We start from the raw sequence: 16,380 nt of genomic DNA, 5'->3' as shown, positions 1-16,380 counted from the left end.
GGTGTCACGAATGGTGTCTCTGTCTTCCAGAGGGAAATGGACCGGATGGTGGACCAGTACCAACTGCAGGCCACATTTCCCTATCTGGATAACATCACCATCTGTGGTCATGACAGGCCAGATCACGACGCCAACCTCCAACGGTTTCTCCAAGTGGCCGCAGCTCTGAACCTTACTTATAACAGGGACAAGTGTGTTTTTGGTACCACCCGCCTTGCTATACTTGGGTATGTCGTGGAAAACGGGGTTATTGGGCCTGATCCCGAACGTATGCGCCCCCTGTTAGAGCTCCCTCTTCCCACCACTCTCAAGGCCCTCAGACGGTGCCTGGGGTTTTTTTCCTATTACGCCCAATGGGTCCCCCATTACGCAGACAAGGCTCGCCCCCTGGTCAAGTCTACCTTGTTTCCCCTCTCTGCTGAGGCCTGCGCGGCCTTCAACTGCATTAGAGCGGACATTGCCAAAGCTACGATGCATGCAGTGGACGAGACCGCTCCCTTCCAAGTGGAGTGTGATGCCTCCGATTTCGCTCTGGCTGCTACCCTTAATCAGGAAGGCAGACCAGTAGCATTCTTTTCTCGCACCCTCCAAGGCTCTGAAATTCGGCACTCCGCGGTGGAGAAAGAAGCCCAGGCCATAGTGGAGGCTGTTAGGCACTGGAGGCACTATCTTGCTGGCAAAAGATTCACTGTGCTGACCGACCAGCGCTCGGTTGCGTTCCTGTTCAGCAACCAACAGCGGGGCAAGATCAAAAATGATAAGATTTTGCGGTGGAGGATAGAACTCTCCACCTACACCTATGATATCCTGTACCGGCCTGGCAGACTCAATGAGCCCCCTGATGCCCTATCCCGGGGAACATGTGCTAGCACACAGCTCGACCAGCTGTACGCCCTTCATGCACAACTTTGCCATCCGGGGGTCACCCGATTTTACCATTTTGTGAAAGCTCGGAACCTGCCGTACTCCCTGGAGGACATCAGGACGATGACCAGGGACTGCCAAATTTGTGCCGAGTGCAAACCGCACTTCTACTGTCCTGACACGGCACAACTTGTCAAGGCCACCCGCCCTTTTGAACGCCTGAGTGTTGACTTTAAGGGCCCCCTTCCCTCCACTGACCGCAATGTCTATTTTCTCAGTGTTATTGACGAGTTCTCACGGTTCCCCTTTGCCATCCCCTGCCCCGACACCACTGCCACGTCCGTCATAAAAGCCCTGCGCCAGCTCTTCACTCTGTTCGGGTATCCCTGCTATATCCACAGTGATAGAGGGTCCTCCTTTATGAGTGAGGAGCTGCGCCAGTACTTGCTAGCTAGGGGCATTGCTACCAGTCGGACCACGAGTTATAATCCCCGGGGTAATGGCCAGGTGGAGCGGGAGAATGCCACAGTGTGGAAGGCCACACTTTTAGCCCTTAAGTCCAAAGGGTTGCCGGTCTCTCGATGGCAGGAGGTCCTCCCTGAGGCACTGCACTCTATCCGCTCTCTGTTATGTACGTCCACCAATGCCACCCCTCACGAACGCCTATTCTCTTTTCCCAGGAAGTCTGTCACTGGGACCACCCTACCAGTTTGGCTGACGTCCCCGGGGCCAGTGCTGCTCCGGAAACATGTGAGGAGCAATAAATACTCCCCGCTGGTGGAGAGGGTTCACCTTCTCCATGCGAACCCCCAGTATGCTTACGTGGTCTTACCTGATGGGCGGGAGGACACGGTCTCCATCCGCGACCTGGCACCCGCAGGTGCAGCAGACCACTACCCTGAAGGCTCTCCGGTAACTGTGAACCCTGCACCAGAGGTGACACCGTACTCACCAGGCCCTACACAGACTCCTCACGACACTTGTATACCGGGCGTTTCGTACGCATTTATACCAGGCGCCTCGCACATGCATGAGGGATCACCGGCGCCTAGTGGGCAAGAACACGCGCAACCCCCGTCCCCTGTGCAATCGCCAATGTTGCCGGCACCTATGCGGTCACAGCCGGTGCTACGTAGATCGCAGCGACAGATTCGACCGCCTGATCGGCTTGACTTGTAAGAACCTTCGCTACATGAGGACTTTTTCAAACGAAGGGGGGGTGAATGTGGTGAACTATGTGCCTGTCGGGACACGCCCCTGCTGACTGCTCCTGTGGCTCCTCCCACAGGCCCCTGTATAAAGGAGACCTGCGGCCTGAAGATCGGCCTCAGTCTCCAGGACCTTGTATGATAGACACTCACTCCTGGTTCCTTCTTCCAGTCAATAAAAGCCGATATCTCGCCTACGTCTCAGTGTGAGTTATTGATGGTGCATCAGTTATTGGACTAGTGGGACTAACAGTTCACCGTGAGGGTGGTGAATCTGCTTAATTCTTTGCCACAGATGGCTGTGGAGGCCAAACCATCAGGTATATTTGAAGTGGAGGCTGGTAGGTTCTTGATTAGTAAGGGGGTCAAAGGTTACATGGAAAAGACAAGTGAATGGAGCTGTGAGGGATAATAAGTCAGCCGTGATTGAATGACAGAATGGAGTTGATGGGCCAAATGGGCTAATTCTGCTCCTCTGCCTTATGGTCTTGTGGTCTGGTGGTGCAGAAGTGTTTAACTTACTGGACTAGTTACCTAGAAGGAAAATCAAGTTTAAAAATAAACTACAAATGTTTGAAACAAAAATAGCAGAAAATCTATTGATCTGTCAGCAGGTCAAACAGCATCTGTAGAGAAAGTTAATGATTCAGGTTGAGGACCCTTCATCACAACAGAGGTAGAAAGGATTATGAGAAGAAGGCAGGATAATGGGATTGAGAAGGAAAATAAATCAGTCATGATCAAATTGTAGAGCAGACTCGATGGGCTGAATGGCCTAGTTTAGCTTCTATGTCTTAAGTCCTTATAAAAAGAACAAAAAAAAAGTTTGTAATTTAGAGAGAAATTGGAGAAAGGAATGATCATTAGACCATAAAATATAAGAAAATAATCAGGCCGTTCGCCCCATCAAATATACTTACCATTCAATTGTTGCTGTTTTTTTCAAACCTATTCTTCCATCTTCTCCCCATAACTTTTAACCTCATTACCAATCCAAAACCTGCCTTAAATGCACCCAAAAGCCTGGCCTCTACAGCTATCTGTGGCAATGAGTTTCAAAGATTCACCACCTTCTGACTAAAGAATCTCAGTGTCAACATATCACGAGAGTATGTCTTGAAATCTGTTAATTTTGTGGCAGCAGTACATTGCAATGCATGTTAACATGTTAATACATGAGAAAAAAATCTGTGAATTACAGTAAGTTTATATTAAATACTTAAATATATAGTGCAAAAAAAGTAGTGAGGCAGTGTTCATGGGTTCAATGTCCATTTAGGAATTGGATGGCAGAGAGGAAGAAGCTGTTCTTGAATCATTAAATATGTGCTATCAGGCTTCTGTACCTCCTTTTTGAGGGTAGCAATGAGAAGAGTGCATAATCTGGGTGGTGGGGAGCCTTAATGATGGATGCCGCCTTTCTAAGGCACTGCTCCTTGAAGATGTCCTGGATACTATGGAGGCTAGTGCACATAATGGAGCTGACTAACTTTACAACTCTCTGCAGCTTACATCTGTCCTCTTCATCTCTGTGTCCTGGATTCCTAGATTGTCCTACTAAAGGAAACAATCCCTCCACGTCCATTCTATCCAGGCCTTTCAGTATTCGTTTGGTTTGGACTGCTTGGAAAATTTGAGGAATAATGAACAAAGGGAATATTAGTGGTAGTTTGAGGCCAGATCTGATGGGTTAATGGGAGTAATTGCATGATGTTCAGTAAAACTCTGACAACCAATCACCCCGAAACTCCGGTCATCCCAAAGTAGCAGATTTTGTAATTCATTATACATTACACAGCATAGATTGCCCCAGGCAATGAGTATGCTCCATTTTTACAAACATAGGGAAAGCAATTTTATCCCAAAGTTGGATAATACACCAGAATCAAAAAATTGAGATGCCATGGTAGCATAGTGGTTAGTGCAACACAACTACATCTTGGAGCTCCGGAGTTCAATTCCAACACAGTCTGTAAGAAGTTTGTACGTCCTTCCCATGAGTGGTAGGTTTCCTCTGGGTGCTCCAGTTTCCTCCCACAATCCAAAGACGTCCCAGCTGGTAAGTTAATTGGTCATTGTAAGTTGCACTGTGATTAGGCTAGGGTTAGATAGGCTGGTTAATGGGCTGGTGTGGCTCGTTGTCTTGGGCTGTATCTCTAAATAAATAAATAATTTTAAAAAAGCACTTGATGTGGAGACCATACCTCCACAATATTGTAATGGATGAACAAAATGTACGGAAGACTGGTAAGAAATAACATTTAAAAGGCACTGGTTGGGAAAGGTTTTGGGAGATAGGGGCAAATGGGAATGGTTGGGACAGATCTTGGTTAGCGTGGACTAGTTGGGCCACAGGGCCTGTTCCTGTACTGTATTACTCGATGACCCTATGACGCAGGCAAGTGAAGAGAAAAGAAAATGCACAATACGGAGTACAATGTCACATTTTCATTTCCCGCAGCTTTGATGTTGTGGAACAGAAGGGCACATTCCATTGTACGATTTGGCCTCCTCTGAGATACACCCCAAAACAAAAAACAGACTGTACTTGAGCTAACTCTCAGAATTTTGAGCCTTGTGCAGCATTGTATCAATGGACAATTAATTTCCATTCTACGTTGCATTTTGAAAGGTTGTAAAGGCAGACTTGCAGCTTAAGTAAGTTTTTTTTTCTGCCTCCATTTCATGATGTTTGTCGCCAATGAACTTCTCTGATTTGACCTTATGTAGCATTGTAAACTATAAGACCACAAAACATAGGAGCAGAATTAGGCCATTCAGCCCATTAAGATGAATTAAGCCATTTCATCATGACTGATCCATTTCCCTCTCATGCCCTGACTAATCAGGAACCTACCAACCTCTGCCTTAAAAACACCCGATGACTTGGCCTCCACAGCTGTCTGTGGCAATGAATTCCATAGATTCACCACTCTCTGACTAAACAAATTTCTCCTCTTGTCCATTCTAAAGCAGACATCCCACCTCTCCTGGAAGTTCCGGGAGTCTCCCGCATATTGATAGCAGCTCCCTGACGCCCACAAGTTATATACAACATCCCGGAAATTGATTTTTTTGAGAGGGAGAGGGAGCATCCTGATTGGTCTCTCTTTGTGCTAAGTGGACCTATCAGTTTTCTCTGTGGGCGGGCTTTACGGTCAACCTCAAAAACAATGACAGTGTTGCTCGCTGCTCTGTTTGCGACAGTGACTCTTCTATTGCTCACGGTGGGTTAAAATGTAAAAGACACATTGAGGTGAGTTTAACAGGTGTCATTCGTTCATTAGCATGGCAAACGTTATTTAAACTAGCTGGCGAGCTGTGAAGAAGCTACTCTATTGATGTCCTATGTGATGAGGCCAATCTCCCTGTAGACTCGCTTGAAGTTGTAACAGGATAAAAAAATGACTCCATGGTAATATAATATCACATATTTCAATGTCACATTTTCTGTATATACCCAACATGGTTTACAGATTAGACAAAATCACTAAATAAAATATTACATACACCCCCTAGAGGTCGACCGGGGGGGGGGGGTGCGGGCGGGGATATGGGGTTGTGGGAGGCAGGGGTGCTACCTCCCTGAAATGAGTTTTTGCAGGGTGGGATGTCTGATGTTGAGTGGGATAATTGATCCAGTGCACCAGGTGAAACTACCCCCTTCTCTTGAAGTCCTGAACACAATTAGGAGACTGAGCTTCATAATGTGCATAGTGAACTTGGTAAAACTGGTGAGTCCCCTCCCAAGGTCTGCAGGTCCTGCAATTGGAGATTCATGCAAGTCCGGAGTTTGAGACCTGAAATTCTAGGTCTCCTGTCATCAGTGAGTCCTGAGGTAGATGCCAAAGGTCGAAGCTCGAAGGTCAACAGCTGAAGTCAGCAAGTCCAGAAATCAAGGCCCAATGGTCGAAGCTATGCCTCGGCCTGTCTGGAAGTCATGGGTCCAGTGCCCATGAGTCTGCAAGTCCACCGGGTGTATCGGAGGCTTAAGTCTGCAAGGCTGTGAGCCCACCAGAGCTGGAGGCCGGAAGGTGGCCAATCCTGGAATGGGCTGATACACAAGGCCCAGTAGGGAATTCGAATCAGACCAGATTACCAAACTGGGACCCTGTGCATGTCAATGAGCACAGGATAAGGACACTGGTTAGTCCTTTCAATGCTGGTGAACAATACTTTAACCTCATCTAGACTGCTTTCCACACAAGTACTTGCTCGCCGATATTATAGGCTCAAGGAATTGTGCTGAAGTTTCTGAATACAAAACTGACCTTATTTTTTACTTCAGAGTCAGATTTATTGTGACTGGCAGATCACTGGGGTGCACAATAACACGGCATTAGCATAAAGCTATTACAGCACAAAGGACCCAGGTTTAAATCCTGCCACGGTCTGTAAGGAGAATGCATGTTCTCCCCGTGACCACGGGGTTTCCTCCAGGTGCTCCTGTTCCCTTCCACATCCCAAAGGCAATTGAGTTAGTTGGTTAATTGGTCACATGGGTGTAATTGGGTGGCATAGGCTTGTTGGCCTCCAAGAGGACTACAACTGTGTCATAGGGCTTGGAGGATTGAGTGCCTCAATGACCCAGAGAGCTCTGTTAGCTGGAGTCAGAGCTTTGTGTTTTGGCTCTTGGTGGGGTCACCCATTCCAAAGAGTTCAAAGGGTAGAGGCCTGACTAAGAGTGGTCCACTTGTCCTCCAGGTTCAGGGTTCAGGGCTAACAACTCTGACTGGTCAAACAAAATTGTTATGGAAACGGCAATGAAGGATCCTTCTACTTCTGAGTATGACGGTATTCCTGAGTCTCCAGCTGGGACTTGTATGACAGACAGGAGTGAAAACCGAGGGGAAGCTACTGACATAGGAAGGAAACACCATCAGATTTAGAGGACTTTCATTACTGCCCTAAATGCCAGCGGGGTAATGGGTAGTAAGTATATAAGGACTCATTGGACCTGATGGTCCTGTTACCCTGCTGTATCTCTAAAATAAAGTCATGAAATCTGGGGATTTGGATCTAAGGACTCAGTTTGGTTCGGAATGCTGTTGATGCTGCTCGCTCCTATTGTTTGCATGATTTGTTTTTTCTCACTCTCTGGGCATTGGGGGAGGGTTGGTCTTTTTTATCGTGTTCTTTTAGGTTTATTGCTTTGTGGCTGCCTATAGGCAGACAAATCTCAAAGTTGTATAATTTATATGTTCTTTGACAATAAATGTACTTTGAATCTTTGAAATTTGTTGGTTGCTGCAGGAGTAGTGTGCAATGCATAAAAATTACTATAAGTACAAAAATAAATGAATCAGGCAAAGACTAACTCAGATTTCCTAAACTTGCTTGCTCTATTTATAGAATACCAGCAAGAAATAGTAATAAGTAATAATTTATGAACTTCTGACCATCTCCTTATAAACCAGTCTGCTTTGGTTTCCAAGAACTGGATTGCAGTGAAAAAAAATCTATATCAAAGCATCAGGGCTTAGCGGTAAAAGTTGCTATAGCAACTACTCTGTTACAGTACCAACATATATTGACTATTCTGTATCTGACATGCAGGTTAAAAGCAGTTCACTGTGATTAGGGAACAGGCCGTTTTGCTAGATTCAGTGAATTCGTGACTGCTGATCTGAATTTTCAACTTTCACTCAACAACTCAGGATTCAGTCGAAAACAGAATCTCCCATAGCGAGACTTGACCGTCACTTGGAGTGTTGTGCTCAGTCCTGGTCACCTCATTATAGGGAGGACTTGGAAACTCTGGAGAGGGTGCAAAGGAGATTTACCAGAACATGTCTTATGAAGATAGGTTGAGTGAACTAGGACTTTTCTCTTTGGAGCAAAGGAAGGTGAGAGGTGACTTACCTGAGGTGTAAAAGAATATGAGAAGCATAGACAGGGTGGACAGTCAGTGCCTTTCTCCAAGGGCAGCAACAGTTAATACTAGAGGACTTCCTTTTACAGCGATTGAAGGAAACTTTAGTGAGATATCAGAGGCAGGAGAGTTGTAAGTACCCGGCAGTTACCGTTGGGCGTGTTGGGATAGAAAGATACATTAGGGGCATTAGTTGCTCATTTTCGCACCTTGTAGCACATTGGGCGGCATTCTTTGCCATTTCCTTAGCAGTTGTCTGTTTTTCTCAAAGGTTCAGCTCAGCTCGGATTCGAACCCAGGACCTCTTGCCTCAAGGTTGAGCCAGTAGCCTTAAAGAACGCTAGAAAAAAATGAGGGATAATGGGCTGTGTAGGAGGGTATGGTTAGATCGATTGTGGAGTCGGTTAAAAGGTCAATGCAACACTATAGAACAAAGGATTTGTACTGAGCTAGATTCCACGTTCTGCATTATTCTGACAAATGCTGGCAGTGCGGCAAGGAACACAAGAGGTTCAGCGGATGCTGGAGATCCAGAGAAACACACAAAATGCTGGAGGAACTCATTTATAGTTAAAGTCTGTCCTGAGCCTTATAGGCACTGAGAGTACGAGACTACCCCCTCGGATAGGACGTCAGTCTATCACGAGGTTAACCCCCAGCATTTTGCCGGAACCCATTTTCAGCTGGGTGGACTGGGGCAGTGTGTGGTTAAGTGTCTTGCTCAAGGACACAACAGGCTACCTCAGCTGGGGCTCGAACTCACGACCTTCAGGTCGCCAGTTCAACACCTTAACCACTTAGCCACATGCCACACAGTCAGCATCTATGAAGGAGGAATAAACAAGGAACTGTTGGCCTTCACCACCAAGTCCTATCCCAGGCAGACCAATCAAAGGTGTGTATTTAATGTCCCTTTCCACAAGTAAGTCAAAGTAAGCCATCCTCTTGTCAAGGCAGGTCATTGTCAGTGTGAGATCATCAGGAGTGGGTAGTACAGTAATCTGCCTTGGCTGACCTCCCAACAACCAAAGGGAGGAGGAGAACGCTGGATGGAAAACAATCTATCGGGACTGCTTGCTTGCACATCGTTATGGTGCATCTGATGGCTGAAGTTCAGGAAAGTGATATTGCTTTTTCTGTCAAGCAATGCTATAATTTCATAAATATATCATGCATCAGAGATTAACACAGGACAAAGCATTCAGACCATTTGCCTTTGTCAATTCTTTGAAATTATTGCCCATAAACTCACCCTTTGTGTTCTTTTCTTACAGCTTGACATTTTCATTCCTTTAAATAAACATCCAGTTTCCTTTGCAAGTAGTTATTGGTTTTGCTACTTTTAGGGTAATTTATTCCAGGCCATAGTGACCGTGTCTGACCATGTTAACCCTCTTTCCTGCGCCGGATGTGATAAGTTAATACTTTGACAGAATCACCATTTGTGTTGCTATAAGTCATACAGTGTGGAAAACAGGCCCTTTGGCCCATCTCTTTAATGCTAGCAATGGTGCCCACTAACTTAAAATATAACCACAAGGAATGCTGGAAATCCTTTCCCCTCCCCCTTCCCCCTTCCTTTCCAGGCCTAATAAAGAGTCTCGCCCCAAAACGTTGACTGTTTGCTCCATAGATACTGCCTGACTGGCTGAGCATGTTGTGTGTTGCCCACCCACTACACTAGTCCCAATTTCCCTAAATAGGCCCATACCTACCTAAACCAGGGGTTCCCAACATTTTTTATTCCATGAACCCCTAACGTTAACCGAGGTGTCTGTGGACTTCAGGTTGGGAACCCCTGCTGTATGCCTTTCCTATCTTTCAATGTACTTATCCAAATGTCTTTAAAAGGCTGACATTGAACCTGCCTCAAAACTTTATTCCATATACACGCCACCCCCACCCTTGCCTGAAGAAGTTACTCCTCAGGTCCATTTTATTATTCTGTAGCTCTTTCAAAGTAAGATATTTTAAGACCAAAAAGGACAGGAGCCGACCTAGGCCATTCAGTCCATCGAGTTTGCTTTGTCATTCCATCATGGCTGATTTATTATCTCTCTGTCAACCCCATTCAACTGCAATCTCCCCACGCCCTTACTGATCGAGAAACTATCAACCTCCATTTTAAATAATTCAACGACTTGGTCTCCACAGCCCTCTGTGGGAATGGATTCCACAGATTCACCACCCTCTGGCTAAAGAAATTTCACCTCACCTCTGTTCTGAAGAGACATCCTTCTATTCTGAGGCCCTGTCCTTGGATCCTACACTCACCCACTATGGGAAATATCCTATCCACAACCTCGATCTAGGCCTTTCAATATTTGATAGGTTAGATCCCCGCTCATTCTTCTAAACTCCACTGAGCCATCAAACGCTGCTAATACATTAACCCATTCATTCCCGGAATCATTCTTGTGAACTTCCCCTGGACCGTCTCCAATGCCAGCACGCCCTTTCTTAGAATAAGGGGTGGTAGAAAATGGAGATGCCTCCCTCTCCCTCATTAGGGAGGGAGAGCCTGCGGTGTGTCGAATGCCAGATGAAACGTGAAGTCTTTGGGGTAACTGCTAGTCTGCGTCTTTGCTATTGCTTTGCTCGGGCTTGAGTGCTCGGTGGTGGTGCTGATGCTTTTTTTTTGCCGGTGGGGAAGGGGGATTGTTGCTCGCTGCCGCTTACGCGCAGGAGGGGGGAGCTGCAGGGGGGTACTTTGGGTTTCTCATGTTTAACCGTCGTTCGTTCCTTGGGGCACTCCTCTGTTTTCGTGGATGGCTGTGAAGAAAAAGCATTTCAATGTATATTATATACTTTTCTCTGTCATTAAATCGGACATTTGAACCTTTGAAATCTGCTCACAATACTCCAAATGCAATCTGATCAATGCCTTATAGAGCCACAGCATTACATCCTTGCTTTTATATTCTAGTCCGCCGAAAATGAATGTGAAAATTCCATTTGCCTTCCTTATCACTGTCTATTTTGTGGTAGAAATTGCACCATGACATTAAGGGAAAGTTTCATTAAACATATTCCTTTGGAAGCAGGATGATAGCTTTTACAACTTTATTGGCTAGGAGAACCATTTTGTTTAGATGGAAGCATTCTAATCCACCTACTGTTATTCATTGGCTTACTTCCATTATGTCCTGTTTAAGTTTAGAGAAAATAAAAAGTCGGACATTTGATACATCCTCTAAATTTGGGGAAACTTGGGGACCTTTTATTCAATATTTTCATATGCTCCGACTTACGGCCCTTCCAGTTACCTTTTTGAAGTTTTGGATTTGATCAGAAAGTTTTTCCTTCTTTTTTTGGCTTTCACTCTCAGTTTGAGCTGCCCAGTTCTTTTTATTTTTTTGTTTTTTTTGTGTTTTGGTTTTTTTTCTGTTTATGGCAATTATAAAAGTTTCTTTATCTTTTTTTCTTTTTATAGATAAGAGGAGAATCAATTACCTTTCTCTTTATTATATACTATTAGATTAATACTTTGTTTGATCTTGATAATGTTTATTTTTCCTTTTATTCGAACTGATGTTGATATTTGTGATAATTCTCCTCTTGTTTATACATTATTATATACTTTTTTATTTAACTAATAAAAAGATTGATAAAGAAAGAAACACATGAAGTTACGCACTGATAGTTTGTCAGAAGTACTCTTGGTGCAACTTTAGATATCCATTGCAACTGTCCAAAGTAATGTTGGGAATACGGAATGTCGACATTTCCTTTCTCCACAGTGACGAGCAGATTGTTTCTTGCTCAGATATCAGTCTATTGTGTCTCTGATGGTAATGTGGATCCCATGCCTGAATCAACCCATTTTTCTAGGTTCTGGGCCTGCCGGAAATGTGGTCTCCTACATAGCCTGTAAATGCCACATTCAAATGGGTTGTGGCTCATCCACATTCAGTGGCAACTTTAATAGGTGCACCTGCTAGTTAATGCAAATATAACGGCCAATATTTCATGTAGATGTGCTCAATGTTTGGGAGAGTTTTACCCATGACGTATTGATCTGAATCCACTACCTTTTCGTAGGAATTTCCACTCAAAGGCATTGGTGTTCCCATACCAGGCTGCAATGCAGCCAGCCAGCACACTCTCCACCACATCTAAAGAAGTTTGTCAAGTGACAACATGCTGAACCTCCGCGGACTCCTGAGGAAGTAGAGGCACTGTCGTGCTTTCTTCACAATTTATAGAATGGGTCCAGGACAGGTGCTCTGAGAGAGTGACCAGGAATTTAAAGTTATTGACTGTCTCCACATCTGATCCTCCGATGATTACTGGCTCATGGGCCTCTGGTGTTCCTCTCCTGAAGTCTACAATCACTTCCTTGGTCTTATTGACATTGAGTGAGAGGTTGTTGTTATTACACCACACAGCCAAGTTTTCCTTCTCCCTCCTCTATGCTGATTCAGCACCACCTTTGAAACAGCCCACAACAGGGGTGTCATCAACAAACTTGTATATGGTGCTGGAGCTGTACTTAGCCACACAGTCATAGGTGTTAAGCAAGTAGACCAGGGGCTAAGCACACATCCCTGTGGTGCTCCTGTGCTGATGGAGATTGTGGAGGAGATGTTTTTGCCAATCCAAACTGACTGGCGTCTGCAAGTGAGGAAAACCAAAATCCAATTGCACAAGAGGGTACAGAGGCTCAGGTCTTGGAGTTCACTGATCAGTTTTGAGGGGTTGATCTTACACCTGGTGCTGTAATAGCAATACACTGACCATGAATGGCAGATCAGGAACGAAGGCCTATCATATTTATGCTATTTATTATAGACACCATCACAAACTCAATAAAATTCCTTACCAGACAAGATCTGTGGAAAGCAATGTTACAGGTTAAAGAGCCTTAATTAGAACTATGATGATGGAGGACCTTTGAGTTGAAACACTAACTCTCTTTCTCCCTCCTCAGATGCTGCCTAACCTGCTGAGTATTTCCAGTGTTTTTTGTTTTAATTTCCAGCATCTGCAGTTACCTGATTTTTCAAGTTAATACAGTACATGACTGTAAAATGTCAAAGCTGAAACTCTGAGCTCTGACCATTAAACTATGTGACCTTGGCTTGTACATATATTGTTGGTGACAATGATGTGAATATTAGCAGTGTGAAAGCCGCCAGTCCAGCAGAGACCTTCTATGTTGCACATAGTCACCTGTCAGTGATATATGTGTGTCTCTAAACTATTCAAAGGCAGCACCTGAGCTGAGCCAAACATTGCCAGCAATGTTTTCTTTTTCACACAGGAACCTGTTATACATTAAGCAAAAACTAGTAGCATAGTGCACGCAGCAAGTACTCACTTGTTAAATGAAGCAATCCTGTCACTTCCCAGCAATGATCTTGCAATGCAAACCTGGTTGATATATATTGCCTTCTTCTAAACCCTAATACAGAACTGGATATCACATTATTAGACAGCAGTTTCACTAGGTGGTGATGAGGAGGCATACAGGAGTGAGATAGATCAGCTGGTTGAGAGTTGCAACAACAATCATGCACTCAGTGTCAGTGAGACCAAGGAACTGAACGTGCACTTCATGAAGGGAAGCCAAGAGACACCTGATTGAGGCTCTGCAGTGGAAAGGCAGAGCAGCTTGAAGCTCCTGTGTGTCAGCATCTCTGGAGATCTATCCTGGGTCCAACGTATTGACGCAGTTATAGTTCATTCAGAGTTTGAGGAGATTTGTTATGTCACCAACGAGACTCGCAAATTTCTATAGACAGCGTTCTGTGTGCTTGCATCTCTGCCTATTATGGAGGGGCCACTGCACATGGGAAAAAGCTGTAGAGAGTTGTAAACATCTGCAAAGAGGCAGCATCCATCATGAAGGATCCTCATCCAGGACACCCTTAACTCCGAGTGGAGTCATTGGGACGCGGTCATGACAGCGTTTTTTAAGCAGGCTTTCTTATTTTTATGAGGCCAAGTTGCTAGCTCAACACCCAACCCAGCACAGATGTAAAGCGTGCAAGGGAGCCGGCTGGATTCGAACTCAGGTGCCTTCACTCCGAAGTCCAGCGCTAATGCCACTACACCACTAGCTGGCCACCCTCTTCTAATTACTACCATCAGGGAAGCAGAAAGGAAACTGATGACACACTCAACATACAGCTTCCTTCCTCTCAGCTGTCAGATTTCTAAACAGACAACGAACCAACACTACCACACTTCTTGCTGTGTATTTACGCTACTTTTTAATACTTTTTTATGCATTTCATATTGTAACTTATCGGCTGGTGGTGTAGTGGCATCAGCGCTGGACTTTGGAGGGTGAGCGGCCCCAAGTTTGAATCCGGCCGGCTCCCTTGCATGCTCTCCATTCGTGCCTGGGTTGAGTGTCGAGCTAGCAACTCAACCTCCTAAAACAAAACCTGGAGAGGGATGGGGGTTTCAGATACCCAAGACAAGCAATCACCAAAAAGATTGGTGCAAAAAGCTTGTCATGACGGCACCCCGACAACTCCACCAGGAGTTAAGGACACGCGGGCACACCCACCCACATGCTGTAACTTATATGATTTTTTTAACATATTGTACTGTATTGCTGCTGCAAAAACACCAAATTTCACAACATTTGTCAGTGATAATAAACCAGATTCTGATTCTATGGACACAGGGAATCCCCAGTGAAGTGATTCTTGTCAGACAGAAAAGTGATTTCTTTCAGTCTGATTTATTTGAACTCTCTATTCCTGCTGGAATTCAGTGTAAAGCTCCATGTTTAAGACTACTGGCTTCTGCTGTGATGCTTTCCACAATGAGTGAGCCAAATGTGGAAAGTCTAATTGGGAAACCTATCATCATGAGACACCCTCGGGTTTTGTATCGCACTCCAACCACATTTCCCTTAATCCATTCTTGTGCCCAGCTGTGCCAAATTGCTAGTGCTGAGTGCTAAAAGTAGTTCAGTTGTTTTTTCCAAGCGGTTGAACAGGAGGTGCCGGTGGTGATAATGATATCGGTGGTTATGTCTGTTGTTCTCTATTGTGGGCTCCCAATGAATACTGTATCCAGTGTATGACGCTGTTTGGAATGTCTATCAAAGGACAATGCCTAAAGCTTCTCAAGCAAAAGCCTGAAAAAGTTGTTGATTATTTGGGGGGGGGGGTGCAGGTTGGTGCAGTAGTTAGGGCTGCTGTCTTACAGCTCCAGAGATCTGGGTACATACCAAACCGCCAGTACCGTATCTATGGAAATTAAGTGCAAACATAGAATCTAGAAAGTAGAACAGTACAATGAAGAAAAGACCTTGAAAAATAAGTCCTCTAAACCTTAGCAGTGCAGATCACTTGATGGATTACTCCTTTTCTGGGGTAAAGTCCACGGGTAATAGTCACCCTTTATCTCCGACCTAAGACTTAACCTTCAGACCTTTGGTAACATTGTAGTTGGGAACTTGCCGGCATCCAAACAGGAACATTCTAATCCTAGCTGACTTCTAGATTTGAAGTTCAAAGTATGCTTATTATCAAAGTATGTACACTATGGACAACCTTGAAATTCATCTTCTTACAGGCCAGCCACAAAAACAAAGGAAAAAGCAGAATCCATTATAAAAGACCGTCGTACGCTGAATGTGCGAAAAAAAGAAACAGTTGTGCAAGCAATAAAAAGTAAAAAAAAATAACTCATATAATAACATCATATAATAACTCTCGGAACCAAAGTTCACAAGAGTCCAAGGCCACAAAGCCAGTTCATCACTGAAGCCGGTCCGAGGGCCTGGTAGTTGCAGGCCGCAGCATCAGTTCAACGCAGAGACGGGATTCAGATTCAGATTTACTTATCACCAATGTTCCCTCTAATTTTTAGTCATCAGTGTTGCCAAAAATCTTATGCCGTGCAAATTGTTTTCCTGTGACAAAAGTATGTGCGCACTGAATGCACACATGGCACAGTTTATGTAGGTTTAGAAAATATTTGACATGAAACTACACAGAATAATAACAAAATAACACACATATTTAAGTCACACAGTTATTTTTTCTCCCTCCTGTCTTTGGCATTTACCTGTTCTTTGTAAGCTCTAACTAGACTAATACAACTTCCATCCAATTGATAGCTTTTGATTTTCATTAACGTATCCAAATGACATTCACCTAAATGGTTTCTCAGCTTGTTTGTGAGTTGATTCATTAGGCTAAAACCTCGTTCACAATCTGCACTAGACACAAGAAAGGTTCCCCCAATGTCCATCAACTGTGCAAGCTTGCAGAACTATTTACTTTGAAGTACAAATGCCACCATTTGAGCAAAGTTTGAAATCAGTTTGGATTTAATTTTTTCTTGCACGGAAAATTTGAAATCATTAAACTGTCTAACTATTACAGTATTTTCAGCTAGGAAATCATGATATTTTAGACATTTTAGACTTTGATCTCCCCTGGTCTTGATCGTTTTCTCTCTTGCTCATCT

The 16,380-nt window shown here is 44.4% G+C and overlaps 2 protein-coding genes across 2 annotated transcripts in view; both read left to right on the top strand.

Annotated features, from left to right (window-relative positions):
- caskin1 (CASK interacting protein 1) overlaps positions 1-16,380 on the top strand; it is a 675,429-nt gene that overhangs the window by 465,765 nt on the left and 193,284 nt on the right. The gene's annotated exons all lie outside the window — the stretch shown is intronic.
- Positions 727-2,251, top strand: LOC132398784 (uncharacterized; the record flags this gene model as incomplete). Its single annotated transcript, XM_059978628.1, has 1 exon — positions 727-2,251. A coding segment is annotated over one exon (1,317 nt), but the record flags the coding sequence as incomplete, so codon positions are not given.

The sequence above is a fragment of the Hypanus sabinus genome, chromosome 9 (genome assembly GCF_030144855.1).
Source record: "Hypanus sabinus isolate sHypSab1 chromosome 9, sHypSab1.hap1, whole genome shotgun sequence".
Classification (NCBI taxonomy): domain Eukaryota; kingdom Metazoa; phylum Chordata; class Chondrichthyes; order Myliobatiformes; family Dasyatidae; genus Hypanus; species Hypanus sabinus.
This window is presented reverse-complemented; position numbering and strand designations above follow the sequence as displayed.